General features: G+C 43.8%; 2 protein-coding genes across 3 annotated transcripts; both read left to right on the forward strand.

Moving 5' to 3' along the window:
- The first annotated feature begins 70 nt into the window (after positions 1-70).
- On the forward strand, positions 71-3,588 carry ccdc59 (coiled-coil domain containing 59). Its single transcript, XM_041964267.1, has 4 exons — positions 71-436; positions 1,225-1,588; positions 2,638-2,746; positions 2,889-3,588. Exons 1-4 carry the CDS (start codon positions 289-291, stop codon positions 3,051-3,053), a joined length of 786 nt encoding a protein of 261 aa, XP_041820201.1. The 5' UTR covers positions 71-288; the 3' UTR covers positions 3,054-3,588.
- Positions 3,589-3,822: 234 nt separating this feature from the next.
- On the forward strand, positions 3,823-14,191 carry cracr2ab (calcium release activated channel regulator 2Ab). 2 transcript variants are annotated; one of them, XM_041963961.1, is made up of 18 exons: positions 3,823-3,891; positions 4,656-5,028; positions 5,995-6,106; positions 6,803-6,992; positions 7,148-7,294; positions 8,253-8,343; positions 8,622-8,717; positions 9,011-9,198; positions 9,322-9,393; positions 9,604-9,652; positions 9,753-9,835; positions 10,086-10,746; positions 10,884-11,022; positions 11,474-11,555; positions 11,889-12,003; positions 12,176-12,277; positions 12,354-12,430; positions 12,562-14,191. In XM_041963961.1, exons 2-18 carry the CDS (start codon positions 4,876-4,878, stop codon positions 12,647-12,649), a joined length of 2,445 nt encoding a protein of 814 aa, XP_041819895.1. In that variant the 5' UTR covers positions 3,823-3,891; positions 4,656-4,875; the 3' UTR covers positions 12,650-14,191. The 2 variants fall into 2 exon arrangements, with proteins under 2 accessions (XP_041819895.1, XP_041819896.1); XM_041963962.1 differs by having other exon boundaries at positions 10,179-10,746.
- Positions 14,192-14,726: the final 535 nt, after the last annotated feature.

A 14,726-nucleotide genomic window follows, 5' to 3' on the forward strand; every position in this document is an offset into this window, starting at 1 on the left:
GAGTGTATTAAAAAGGCAGACATTTAGACATTTATAATCAATTATAAATAGTTAATTTAAGCAGTTTGCTTGTTTATTTTTGTGTGTATAATTGTGCGCAATGGCATGGCTGTAGAAATGGCCTCTTGTTAAATGAACCGACCCAGAAATTAAAATATATTTTTTCATGATCGGATGATCCGCAATCGATTTTTCATGTGCCGTGTTTACGTCATCACCCTGCGCCTGTGAGGAAACGCACGCAGGCTGAACCCCGCGTGAGCGTTGTAAACATATGATTTAACTCAAATGGCACCGACAGATCAAAAAATGAAGAATAAGACATTTACAGCGAAAGAAGGCAACAGGAAAAAATCGCAAAACAACCCACATGGTGTCAAAAAGAAGAGGAGATGGATCCCCGAGCACAAAGTATTCAAAGGCAGCGTCAAGGAAGGTGAGTTTTTGCTAAACACAACGAAGAGCGAGTATAAAGTAAAGGAGGAAGGAACAGTGGTTAGAAAATTGAGTAACGATGTCAAACTCCACTAAGAAACCTCTCAATTTAAACAACTATTTTTACGTGACAAACCTAGATCCTAGTTAGCTTTAACTGTTTTTTACAAAATATCAGGGTCTTCCTATAATATAAAATTACTTAAAAGATACAATCAGAATGAAACAACTGAAACAAGTACATAAATACAGTTCATAAAAGATACAATACACAAAAAAAATAAATTAAAACTGAATGATTCACGATCATAGATTTTTTTCACCCAGTTTATTTTTATATTTTTAAGATGCATTGTAAAGAGTTAAAGGTAGACAAGGCATAGTAACTAAAAGCAGATCTTCCATGTTCAGTGCACGCTGGAGGGGTTAGCAGTGAAAGCCAGTCATTAGGTCAAGACTGACATGGAAAAGTAGCATTGATGATGATGTAATGTAATTACAATGTGATGTAAGATGGCAACCAATCCCAACAAGGACCTTATAGATAAATACATATGTCTATCATGTCTCACAGACAGAGACGACCACCCAGCTTCTTCGTACAGGATGCAATGATGAGTGCAATAATCATCACCAGTAATAAACCTAAGAGCAGAATGATGAACAGCATCCAAGGGCCTAAGAGTAGAAGCAGAGAAAGACAGCATCAACATTTATTTATAGGTATGCATATTCTGTAAATATCAACTTGATATATATATTTCATGGTAAACCTTTGTGTTCTGTCAGGTCAAGGGTTTGCTTTAAAGAGGAAGGAAAAAGTCAAACATGAGTATAACAAGCTGCTGCGGAAGGAGAAGAAGAAGAACAACCCTCAGTCCAAAGCGCTGTACAAGGACGAGTACCCAGAACACCTCCGGCATCTATATGTGGCCGAGGCAGAGAAACTGAAGAATGAGGCCTGGACCAATAGAATGAACAGGACTAAGCTGAGGATGAAAGGGCAGGAGAAAGGAGAGGAGACAGATCAAAATGATGCTTCTGCACACCAGAGTGAAGCTGCTGAGCCAGATCCAGAAGTTACTGGTGGATCTGAGCCGACAGATTCTGTCCCTGGGATCCCTGAACCAGCAGCTGCCTCGGAGAAGGAAAGGTGAGACAACTTCTGGACTTGAGTCTGCCATGTTGCACAGCCATATTTCTACAGTAGCCCAGAACGGGCAAAACAAACACTGACTCTAGACAACTGCTTTCACAATTTTCATGTTTCGCGGCCATCGTAGTATCTACTGTATGCTTGGAAAGGGAGGGTGAGGCGAGGGGTCTTCAGATGGCTGAAATCTGCAACCCCACCACTAGATGCCACTCAATCCTGCACACTGGATAAATTACTACTTAAAACTATGATAAAGGTGATTAAGTGCCAAATATCTTAAAGACATTTGGAGGAATATTGCACAAGGGAGGAGAGTCGCCAAAGCTGGTCTTAACTTTGAATAGATTTTCAGTGCTTGAGCTTCCACAGCTTTAAGTTCTCTGAAATTTAAAATTAAATTAGAACAAAAATGAAAATGAGTTTTCCAGACCTACTTAACTTCGCCCTCACCTCTAGTGGCAGAGACCAGCAGCTCGAGGCCATATTAGCCACTACTAGCATAACATGCCTGAATCTCTAACTGAACTGTTGTGGTTGAGTTGCATTGTGAGTAATGTAGGCACCAGGTTTTGTTGTGAAAATAGATGATATATCTGGTTTTGCATCGGTTTTAACCCTTTTTAAAAAAAAAAAAAAAAGTGAGTTTGACAGCATTAAAAGAGTGTAATGATACATCAGTGGAGTGAGTTTTTTAAGTTAATGAAACATCTGATTAATCTATTTTATTAAATTATTGGTGTATATTTATCATTTTGATGTGTTAGATGCTCTTCAATGGTGGTGAAGACCTTAGAACTCCAAATGTTTCAGAAACCACAGATAAAGCTTTTTAAGCTTGATTACGAAGCATCACATTTATCCAGTTCTCCTAAGAGCACTAAAAATGTCTGTCCGTGATCTGCAGACAGGAATCGGTCCGTTTAAGTGGAAACATGACTATTGCCTAAATTTTGGTGCACTTTCATTGTTTCATTTTTTCTTTATTCTGTCTGTTTTTAAGATTGGGAAACATAGAGTAATACTGACTTTATCATATTCTCTTCCAGCCTTCCAATGAGCAACCGCATGAGGAAAAAGCTGTTGAAGAAGACGTCCTACCAGAAGACAAAAGAGGAATTTGAGGAAATCAGAGAAAAACGGAGACAAAAGAAAGAGGTGACGCTTTTCTCTTTACTGCTTATTGTCAACTTTTAACCTCCAGAATGAAAAAATAAGGTTATTGATTTTGCTTTTTGCAGCTTCAGATCAGATCGCAGATTTTCTATTGACAAGTTGTCTTTTTCTTTTTAAATCCCAGGAGTACCTGAAGAACAAGCAGCAGAGAGAAGAAGCCATTCAGAGGTACAAACAGAAAAAGATGGAGACGTTTCAGATGCTGAGCAAAAAGACCAAGAAAGGACAGCCCAATCTGAACCTGCAAATGGAGTATTTGCTTCAGAAGATCCAAAAAACTGACAAATGACTCCCCAAGCCAGAGCCGACACTGGAGAATTATGGGAAATGAGTGGACGTTTCCTGTGTTTGACTTTGTTTTTTAAAAAACATTATAAAGGATTACCTGAGGACAATCAGGACTGTGCTTTTCACACTGTCTGCAGTGGTGCTTTACAGTTAGAGTGGCACTCTGAGACCAGTTTACCTCTTTACGTCTGTATTGTGTTATTTTTTCCAGTATTTTCTCCTTGAAAACCTAAAGGCCCATTTTTATCTCAGACCACAAGAGGGCATTGTAAGACATGAAGAGATTGGAAAACATGCTCATGTAAGACATTTTTCAATCTGTAAATGTTGAAAGTTTCTTGTACAGTGCTGTTGTAGCTAATTGCTAAATTCCAGTTGTAGCTAATTGCAATAAAGCAGACATTTTCGTTCAATAATAAGTAATCTAGCAGCAGTCCATTAGTTTTTGATTATTTATTCTTAAAATTACTCCAAAATGTGTAATTTTCTGATTGAACTTTGACAAAGCCACGCCGCCATAATAAAACCCTTTTCAGTTTCACATTACATTCAAGATACTTGTGTCTGCTGTCGTCATAGTTACAGGCGATGTAAGCCTGTTGCATAGATTCCCCTCTGCAGCCCTCCCTCTCTCGGGGCGGGGGGGCGGGGGGGGGCTGCGTGTGGACGCAGGCTGCGAAGCCTCGGGCCACTTCCTCATGACATCACATGGTTGCAGAATGACTTCTCTGACATTCATCTGTGAGGAAAGACTTCCCCAACACGGAGCGCGCTCACTGCTCTGTTGATGCTTGCAGCGGAGAGGAGCTTCAGTGTCTTGTGCGGGTCATCTGCAAAAGGTAAGAACTTTCTTTCTGTCTCTGGTTTATTCAAAGGAGGCATTTGTAGTTTACTGCAAAGTTAGTTTAGGCTGTGTTAAACTCAGGCCGGCAGCAGAAGCCAGTCTTTGTTTTGTTGTAAGGAAAGGCCCAAAGCTTTTCTTCTCCCTCATACTTGATATTTAGAGGAGTTCAATCATTCTTTCACAGTACGCTTATACTGCAGGTGGATAAAGGGAGTTTATTTGTGGTTGCTAAAAGGAGTGTAATGTATTTTGTGTCAAATTTTCCATTTTTAAAACATTTTGTTTGCTGCAAGGCTGAAACCGACCGAATAAAACAGACCGTTCCATCACAGGAGTTCAGCTGACGCATCTCGACTTCAAAATCGCATAGTTGCCTCTTATATTTCACTTTTTGCTACTTGTTCAGAAACTCTGCCAAGACAAACAGCAACCCAACTCTGAAGAGTGCAAACAAGACTTCAAAACCTCGTTTTGAGTCAGGAAGTTGTGCTGAAAGCAAAGAGCACAGAGGGGATACACTGCGGCTCTTGCAGTCTTGCAGGCATTATGCTGTCATGTGTTCTGTATGGCTGGGTATTAAGATAATCCTTGGCTGTGTTTACATACCTTTGTGAGTTGCATGTTCTTGGCTTATTGTAAAAGGGAAGTAGTGTATCACAAGTGTGCTACTGTTGCATTAAAGTTCCGATCGCTTGTGTAACATTTTCCCGCTGGTTTTCTCATACGCTTCACTATTTGTACAATTTCTCCGTCTCACAGGAGCCTGGAACTAGTTGTGAGTTTATTCACAAAGTTATCAGAGACTCATCATCTGATGCGGCTTCCTGTCTTTGTCGTCATGGCGACTGTGAGGGCCCCGGAGCACTGGATCCAGGGCCAGTGAGGGGGCCTGATGTTTCGCTCCGCGCCTGACTGCTGCTGAAATACATGCTAGTTACGCACCGTGGTGCTCGAGTGTCCCCGAAGAAGAGTCCCAGGCATGGAGGAGGAGGGCAGGGTGAATGGCTTCGGGCTGAGCCCAGGGAGGAGGGGCTCAGACTGGGGTCGAATCGCCCTGCTGGACAAGACCAAGGAGTTCTTCCGGACCTGCGATGTGGAGGGCAAAGGCTTCATTACCCGCACAGATATGAGGGTTAGAGAAGGAGTGTGTGTGTGTGTTTGTGTGTGTTTGAGGTAAACAGCATATTTGTAAAGTCTGCACACGACTGGTCATCAGGAGAGATAATGATGCCATGATTTTAGAGCTTTGTTACAGATTACTCTGCTACAAAATGTATCTATTAATCAATGAATCTTTGATATTCAGTTAACATTATCATATCATAAATATCTGAAAAAGCATGTATTTTTCCCATTTAAGAGTCTGGAGCCTTTTTTTGCTGATCAATTATCAGAAATGTTTCTAATTCTAATTAATTTATGATTTTTCTTTTTAAAAAGAGGCTTGTTTTTCCAACACACTCTGGTTCCTAAATGCCTCACATTCTTGCTCTCGAATGCATTAAGCCTCCACTGCGAAGAAGAACAGGTGAAGGGGACACGCTTTTACCTGTGGCATAATGCAGCGTCGTGTGGTGCTGCAGTGACACTGAGAGGCAAGCAGAAAGCGCTTGCTTCTCTGTGTTTTGTTTTGCTTTTTTCTCATGTTATATCACCATTGTTAAAGAAAGCGCTTCACCCACTCAGCGCACTCGGAGCAGCCGGTGAAGTGGCGGAGTAGCACCATTGATGGAAGTGTTGATGAGTGCAGGTTCAGCTCAGCCTCTTCAAAGCACCGGCAACGTCCGAGCTGTGGCGTCAGTTCATTGGGACGGGGCCTTTGTGAGCATCATGCCTTTTGCTGCTGCTGTTTGTGTCGAGGGGTTCCAAGTAAAACCCTGCACGGTGACTCATAAAACAGCCACTTTGTGCAGAGTTTTAAAGCTCCACAATGTTACGTGATATTTATTCATTTATACACTAGTTATAGCCTCTTTAAATGGTTTATAATCGAGCTCCAGCCTCGTCCACTCATGTTGTGCATTGCTGATCGTTCCTGTTGGCTCCCGCTCGGTGCGACAGCATTTAAATGTCCTGTGTGTTTATGTTTTCCTGGCAGAGGCTCCACAGAGAGCTGCCTCTGTCTGCGGAGGAGCTGGAGGACGTGTTTGACTCTCTGGATACAAAGCGCACTGGTTACCTCACGCTGGAGGCATTCTCCTCTGGATTCAGTAGGTTCCTGCTGCCTGGGGCCTTCGCACAAGGCGCCGTCTATCAGACCTGGAGCAAATGACAGTCGATTAAGGCGTCAAGTAGAGCCTTGACAAAAAAAATCGTGGCCTTAAAATCAGATAATGGAAAATAATGTGCATGTTATGCCCTTTGCTTTGTGTGTGAAGCCTATAAATGCTTAAAGCAACACTCATTTTAGCTAAAGAGGCCACTTCGGCAACAAGTAAAAATTACAGGATAATAATAGTTGCTAAAATGTAACATTAACACAACTAGAGAAGAGTCATAAAGTCACTTAACTGAATTTGAGTTGCAAAGCGATATTTACTTAAGTTTGCTAACATTAGCCGCCATGAGCTAGTGGTCATACCAGACCAATGAAGGCTGTAGCATGAAAACCCCTGAGTGTCCTGAATCAAGTGAAGGTGCGTTTTATTACTTGGGAATTCACCTTTTCATCTGTAGGAAGAAGAGTGTGATATTTATTCTTTCAAAAGTTACGAACTGTCGCTTTAACATTGTTAGCTGTAGCATTGTCAGCATCTTTTATTTCCCCTTACATATGTCTCTGCACAAGTGCTAAACAGAAAAGATGACAGGATGTGTTTTGGAAATTCACTGTCAAGCTAAAGCTAATGCTAATGTAATGCTGCAGCCACCCGTTAATACGTCCATCCTGTATGGGTGTATCTCAGGTCAGTTTCTTCATGGCCGGAGGATCTCTGTGGCTGATGACCAAAATCAGGCCCCGGGCCCCGTCTTCAGGGCTAAAGAAGCCCTTTACCAGAGCCAATGGGAGGCCAAGCTGGCGGGAGTTGAAGATGAGGAGGAGGGACACTTCAGTATGCTGATGGAGAGCCTGGGGGCCAGTAATGTGTTTGAGGAGTGAGTGTAATCACTGCGAACCCTTCTGCGTATATGTATTTTTTGGCTTGTTTTGCACATGAAAACATGCTGTGTAAACGCCATAATCCACACTTGATGTGGTTTAATGTGACTAATCTCCCTCCTCGTGTCCCCGCCTTTTCCCCTCTCTCCAGTCCAGGGGAGGTGCGCAGTCTTTGGGCCCAGCTCAGGCGAGATGAGCCGCACCTCCTGTCCAATTTTGAGGAGTTCCTGGCCAGGGTCACCCACCAGATCAAGGAGGCCCATCAGGAGAAGAAGGAGATGGAGAGCGCCCTCCAGAGGTACACACATGCACAGAAAAGAGACAGGATTCCCTCCATCTGTGGCATCTTACACTTTTATAAGCTTTTCTTTACCACACAACATGAAGAGAGGGAATGAATAGGGGATGAAAGCTAACATATGGTACGCAGGAAGGAGAATCGAGCCGAAATCCAAGGATTAAAAGGACGTGGTGTGTCTTTACTGCTTCAACGCTGGGTGTTGAAAAAGGGTTGAAAAGGCCACGTTTCTCAAGTGGTTCCCACACTTAAAGCGTTTAAGAGCTGTACTTTATGCATCACATAAAGCAAACGTTCTTCTCTCTCATTAGCCACCTAAAGAATCAGTGACATAACAGCTTGTTTGTGTGTGTGTGTGTGTGTTTACATTAGTGCCCCATGCCGGGCCTGCAGCCTCAGAGTGTTTGCATGGATTTACCTGTAATTCTGTATAGATCAACCCCTTTATCCATGTCAAATGACCACTAATCTGGAGGCACCCTCTGAAGTCTGACCACCCTCTGCTGGTGTGGAAATCCATTCATATTATGCCTGATTGAGACATGAAAAGCAGTAAGAAGCGTGTGGTGGTGTTGGTCTATATATAATACTGTAGCTATACTCCCATGATATGCAGAGAAACATGTTTGAAGATAATGCCAAACTGGAGCTTAAATCAGTGCGATTTAGTGCATATGGTGGATTTCCCATGGTACTGCTTGGTACTGTGTGTGCCACAGCTTGTTATTCCTCTGGACTTTACTAATTGGCTGTTTGGGTCTTAACAATTGTCAGAGGGAATGCAAATACCACTCAGTATTCTTCTGAAAATGAAGCTCAGCCGCTGTAATTACAGACTGAGCGAATAATACAACCTTCAGCTCAGCCTAGACGACTCTGCTGTTCTGTTCCTAGATATTATTTCATTGATTGGTCATTAATTATTCTAATACCGCTCACATACTGTCCCTCTTTGCAGGAAAGCCGCAACACACGACAGCGAGATCCGTCACCTGTATGAAGAGATGGAGGCACAGATCAAAAACGAGAAGGACAGGCTGCTGCTAAAGGTACGAGAGCTCAACCAGAAACAGAGCTGAACAAAGCAGCGCCTATGTTAGCAGCAGAATAACAGCTGTTGGAAGTCTCCTCTTTGGTTCCACTCAAAGATGCGTTTCCCTTATCGTTTCCTCACTTTGGTGTTCGAGCCTCGAGCCGCTGTGCAGAATGATGCATGTGCACTGTTTGACGCTAGAAGGCTGTAAAACTTTTCAGATAAACAATATTTGCATATTCAAATCAAACAATTATTCCAAACCTTTAACGTCTTCTTCTTCTGGCCGTGCAGGACTCTGAGCGTCTGCAGCTGCGCAGCCACGACCTGGAGCACCAACTGTCTGCAAAGGAGAAAGAGCTGGAACATCTTTTCCAGAAGCAGAAAAGGGTGAGTGCGTATTTACGACAACGTCCATCCAGATGTTAAGCATCACTTTTAAATTATTGCCACTATATTTGATTAAGAAATAGGTTGATGCAACTCCTGCACATTCATTTCTAATGATGTGAACCACTCCACACAAGATGGGCGATATTATCAGAATGTCTGGGGTTAGGTGGTGTTAATGCTTTAGGATGGGATTTAAAGAGCCGTCATACAGGTCAGTTTCCACCGCAGATGTGCTTTAAATAGACTCACCCGCCTCACTGCACTTCATTCCGGTGCATGTCTCCCTCCAGTTAGAGCTCCAGTGCCACGAGCTGAGCAGCGAGAAGCAGGAGAGCCACGTGGAGAACGTCAAGCTGAAGACGACCAACGACGAGCTGTCGCGAGCGCTGGAGAGCACCAGCCAGGAGCTGACGCTGGCCCAGGACCAGCTGGCCATGCTGCAGGAGCAGGCCACCCGGCTGCAGCAGGAGAAAGAGATGTGGGGGATACGCGCCTGTTGTGCATATTAAAGTTTCGTTTGTATTAAAGGGTGTTAATTCTCACCTTTGTCAGAGATATGTCTGTTTACTCACTGTGTGTTTGTCATTCTGTGCTGTTTCAGGGAAATGTACAGAGTAACTGAGGGACTGCAGAGGGAGAAGCAAAGTCTCATGAAGCAGCTCGACCTCCTCAGGTACGAAAAGACGTCCCACGGGAATAAATCAGATCTGGCCAGCGCTTGGTTTTAATCTTTTTGGCTTCTTGTTCAGTCCTAATTGGCAAAACCTCACAAATCTGGTTGCAAAGTAAGTCAAAGACTCGGGTGCTTTTTATGCTTCGGTGCATCCTCTTCCGCAGCAGATTCCACTTTTCTCATTAATTTCCCTTTTCTCGATCTTCCCAGAGAGATGAACAAGCATTTGAAAGACGAGCGGGACATATGCTGCGGTGTGGTGAGTGTTTGATCCTACAGCACTGCGGCAGCATCTGGCGTGGCGCCGGTTTAAAACAACCGCGTAACACAAACATTGCATCCCCTTTGTTTTGAATCAGCCTCGGACCTCGCTCAGAAAGAAGCAGAAGCAGAGAGCGGGCCTCGCCAACTTATTTGATGACACCAGCCAGCCGGCAAAAAGGTGATTCATTTATCTTCCCAGCGCTCTTTGACACTAATCATCTTTGTCAGAGTGCATATCAGCCTCAGTGCGATGTGAAAATCATGTATCAAAGGAGGAAAAACAGAGGATATCTGATTCTGTACACTGGCAACAATCAGTTAAAATAACATTTAAGTTTTTAGACTAAAACCAGAAACATTTGAGTGCTTTGGCCTCCAGATTTTGAACTGATCCAGCATATCCTCTGCTTCTCCTTTGTTTTTTAAAGAGCCCCACTGCTGGTGGACGGGTCCTACCAGTCTCTGGAGGCCTTGCCTATAGAGCACCTTCAAATCGTGTTTGTTGCTTCCTCCTCCTGCAGTGAGGATGACGCCACGCCTTCCTCCGCCACCACCGTCAGCAACCCAGTGTGTCAGCAGCGCCCTGCGGCAAAGAAGTACTCCGGCTTAGCCAACGGGTACGGCAGCCCCGCTCCACCCAAAGTGCACGATGTGAAGGCGAGGGCCAAAAAATCACCCACCAAGATGGCTGCCGCTAAGAAGGTGACAGGGAAAGACAGAGTAAGAGCGAAGAAAGTGGAAACTGAGAAGAAGATAGGGGTAGAAGAGGAGGTCTTGGACGCCCCTCCAGATGGGTGGCCCCTCCGTCGGGTCATTTCAATCGAGGAGGACCACCTGCCCCACCTGCTCCATGGAGGGCCTCAACCTTTGCTGCACCAGCTCAGCGAGGAGGAGGACGAGGAGGACGAGGAGGAGGAAGCTCAGAGTGACCTTGACACAAGTGTTGTCATGGCTGCCACCCCACCCTCCAGTCACCCTCCAGTCCCCGTGTCGGGAGAAGCTGCCCCGGTGAGGAAATCCCGCTCTACGTGCCCAAAAAAGACTCCCATGTCACCAAGAGGGCAGCCTGTCGGGAAGGAGACCCAGCAAGTGCGTCCACAGCTTTGGAGCTCAAAATATGTTTTGATCTTAAAAACCTGTGGCGAAGTAACCGCAGAGGTGATGAAACACATCAGTTAAACCAGATTACCATTAATTAACCTTTGCCTGTGCTTTATCCTCCTCAGAAGGCAAAGGAAGGAGCACTCTTTGCCCCAGACCGGCTCTTTAAAGTCGTTCTGGTCGGCAACTCGAGCGTAGGGAAGACATCCCTGCTCCGCTCCTTCTGTGAGGGCCATTTTCACCCTTCCACAACTGCTACTGTGGGTGAGAAGAGAAACTGCAATAATATTGTATATGTGTACAAAAGCGTTGGCATTCGAATGGCACGTGCGTGTGTGTGTGTGTGTGTGTGTGTGTGGATGCTAACGCAGGAGGTCGTCGGGCGACTTAGCATCACATGAAAGGGCTTGAGAAGTCACACTGCCTGTCCAAGAGCCCTGGAACACATTGTACTGCAGATTATGTCACTTCTCATGAATTTTCCTCAGTGCTTTCATCTTTCCCAGCCCTCACTCGAGCCTTGTTATCTCCACTTTGTTCCCCCACCTCTCCTCTGAAACGAGTCACACCTCGCTGAACCCCCCTAGTGGCCATTTTTGTCTTTGCTGTCCTGTCGAAAAACAATGATTTTAAGCTAAGCAAGAGAAGCGCTGCCACATTTTTCTACTTGGAAATTCTGACTATATCCTGGTTATACTCTGTCGATCCTGATCAGGTATTGACTACAGTGTGAAGACACTAACCCTGGACAATATGCAGGTAGCCATGCAGCTTTGGGACACAGCAGGCCAAGAGAGGTGAGTTTGAAGCCATTATGCTATTTTAACCTAAAACATAACTTGAATTTGCAAGTTTACTGAGAAAATAAAGATAAAAAATCAACATATAATCAATGGATGTAATGCTTATTGATTATTGTTTACCTATTGCTACATATGCAAGTATGAATAACATGTCCTGATAGTTTTTTTGGACACTTTAAAGAGTTTTATTCCTCTAGTTGTACTTTTGCGTACTTAAAAAGTATGTACAATGTTGCAGTGGTAGTATTTAGGCACATTTAAAACATATAATACTAGTAGTTGTGTACAGGAGGTCGTGTGGTGACAGTCAGACTCTGTCATTGTCAGGTATCGCAGCATAACCAAGCAGTTCTTTCGCAAGGCGGACGGTGTGGTGGTGATGTACGACGTCACCGTGGCGGAGAGCTTCAAGGCTGTGCAGCCCTGGCTCACCAATGTGCAGGTCTGACCTTTGACCCCAGCAAGTCCTCTGCATGTGCACACTTTGGAGACTGTAGTGGTTTACTTGTCAAACGCTGGCCATTGGCATTGTCAGGTTTCTATCACTTGGAGCTACGTCAAAATGTCTTCTGTGTAAAAGGGCTACATGAAATCACTGGACTTGTGTTTTTCAGGAAGCAGCGGGAGAAGGGATCCCCATCCTCCTTTTGGGCAACAAAATGGACATGGATGGAGACAGAGAGGTCTCATTCAAAGAGGCCGAGCAACTGGCTTATGTGAGTTTGATCCGCAGCTACATGTCTGTTCTCATTTGAAAAAATGACCGCTCATTAACTTCAATATCCTGTGTAGGAAAACAAGGTGATGTTCTTTGAGGTCAGTGCCTACACTGCCAAGAATGTGACCGAGTCCCTGACACACCTGGCCAGGTGAGATCGAGGTTATACACACACACTGCACAGCAGGCAGCAGACGCATGATGAAATGGCGAAGGAGTGGTCGGACTTTTGTTCTTACCTGATCCTGAAACTGATCTGATCGTCCCTCTGTCTTTACTCAGGGTGTTGATGGAGCAGGAAGACAGGGTGAGAGACACAACAGTCATCCTCAGTGCTCAGCCCATAAAGAAGAAAGCCTGCTGCAAGTGAAGCGTAAACTCAATTTACCGAGTTCCTCTTGGACATTGAATTTGCAGTGTTTTAAGACAGCACTGAAATCATTCTCGGACCTTTATCATAGAATGAAATTGTGTCTTCATTTTGGCCCAAAAACCTTTGACACGTGGACGTGAAGGGGCGTGTTGCCCATGTGAACGTGAAACCTACCGTCAAGCTTAAATGATGAGGCTCAGAGGAAGAGGTTGTCTAAAGTTAAAAAAAAAAATAAGGTGCTGCGTCATTTCCTGTAAATAATGCTGCTAGATCACAGTAGCTCCGTCTGTAAGATTTAAAATAGAAACTGTTTTATAATTACCACCCAAGTTAAATCATAAACACTCTGTAGCTTTTTCATAACCTAATGTCTCTGCATTTTTCTGGGGTCGTATATGTCAATGTGCAGGCGGGTGACAAATGAAAGGAAAGACCTGGATTAGTGAGTGGAGCAGCATTTAAAGTCCAATCACGCTCTGTGGCTTGAATAAAAATGCTAAGCAGGTGCTGTTGATTCTGATTTAGTATCAAGATGGCAAAGGGAGAAGATCTAAGTAACTTTGAGAGAGGGTTCGCTGTTGGGCCACAGATGGCAGAAGCTTCAGTTCTGGCTTCTGTTTCAGTGGGAACAGTGACTGAAGTGACATCTGCATTTACATCTATGGGAAAGACATCAGTAAACGGGGCAGAGACTGTGGTCGACAGTGGACACTTGAGGAAAAATAAGGAAAAACGGACGAGCAGCTCCTCCTCAGGTGACTGTGAATGTCGATGCAGGCCGTGATCAGACTGTCAGCAAGAGCAGTATGTTGAGAAGCACACAGAGAGGGGGGTTATGTGGGTGGGTTGCAGTGCATAAACCCCTCATTACAAAGATGAACGCACATTGGAGACTTCAGTGGTGCAAAAACCATCAGCACAGGTCTACAGAGTTGTGGAAAAAAGTGTTCAGATGAGTCATCCATCAACATATTCTCTACAAGTGGGTGAATGCAGGTGTTGCACAAAGAGAGAAGAGCACAGGTCTGAGTGTTTGACCCCCACAGTGAGGGGATCCGGTGGCTCTGTTATGCTCTGATGGGGATTTACTGACATGGTTTGGGCAGTGCCTACATCCATAAGGTACTTCACCATCACCTGTGGGGGATTTTGAACTAACATCGTTCTCCATCAACCATCATCAAAGCACCAAATGAGGGAATACCTTTTGTGAAAATAGTGTAGAATCAATGCTAAGGCGTGTTGAAGCTGTTCTGGTGGAGACACTTTATGTTGGTATTTCCTTTAATTTGTCACCAGTCTGTCATTATATTTTATGTTGAATCTAATACTCAAATAAATTATTTGGAATTCATTAAAATAGCTGTTTAAATGAAAATCGTGTGAGGAAAATCAGACTTGATTCTCTGACGTTTTATTCATCATTGTGTTCATCTTTCATTTTTTCATATTCGTCGTTTCTCTGGTCTCCAAAACAAAGTGGTACATGACATATTGCATCTGTGTTTGTTACTGTTCTGACTCATTGCTCTGTTTCACTCTGGCACCAAAGTACAGTTGCTCTGAATTATCCTCAATTAAAGAAATAAATAAATTACATTTCACATTTCTGAAATCAATGAAGCAAAAAACTCTCACATGCGAACAATAAATAATAAAATAAAACACAATTGATTACTGTACCTGCTACACAATTACACAGTGCATAACAAATCCTAACAAATGACTAAAGGAAAAACAGATAATGGCTGTGCTGTAACCCTCTAAACATCACGCAGATCAATGCTTTTCAATTAGCTGCACTAACAATATAAAGACTCGTAAATGCTTTTCATTTTATACTCAAAATAACAAAATTCCAGAAACTACTGAGAAAACAAACAAATCAAGTTCGTTTAGGGTGTTACATTCAACGATGTGCCCGAGTCGATCGCGTTGGTGCAGGTGGTGGCACTATTGCTGATAGATACTTGCCTTTTCTGGTGACATCATTTGGTGCTGGCATGATGGCATCCAATCAGATGCATCTGGTCACCCTTGCTGGCCAACTGGAATGCTTGTTGGAGAGCCTGTG

This window comes from Chelmon rostratus, chromosome 22 (genome assembly GCF_017976325.1).
Source record: "Chelmon rostratus isolate fCheRos1 chromosome 22, fCheRos1.pri, whole genome shotgun sequence".
In the NCBI taxonomy this organism is placed as follows: domain Eukaryota; kingdom Metazoa; phylum Chordata; class Actinopteri; order Chaetodontiformes; family Chaetodontidae; genus Chelmon; species Chelmon rostratus.

Excerpts from the sequence above, each read along its gene's own strand:
- ccdc59 (XM_041964267.1), top strand. The coding sequence starts at position 289 with ATGGCACCGACAGATCAAAAAATGAAGAATAAGACATTTACAGCGAAA. Across the intron at positions 437-1,224 it reads CAAAGGCAGCGTCAAGGAAG|GTCAAGGGTTTGCTTTAAAG; the intron begins GTGAGTTTTTGC and ends GTGTTCTGTCAG. Across the intron at positions 2,747-2,888 it reads AACGGAGACAAAAGAAAGAG|GAGTACCTGAAGAACAAGCA; the intron begins GTGACGCTTTTC and ends TTTAAATCCCAG.
- cracr2ab (XM_041963961.1), top strand. The coding sequence starts at position 4,876 with ATGGAGGAGGAGGGCAGGGTGAATGGCTTCGGGCTGAGCCCAGGGAGG. Across the intron at positions 11,556-11,888 it reads GACACAGCAGGCCAAGAGAG|GTATCGCAGCATAACCAAGC; the intron begins GTGAGTTTGAAG and ends TGTCATTGTCAG. Across the intron at positions 12,278-12,353 it reads AGGCCGAGCAACTGGCTTAT|GAAAACAAGGTGATGTTCTT; the intron begins GTGAGTTTGATC and ends TATCCTGTGTAG.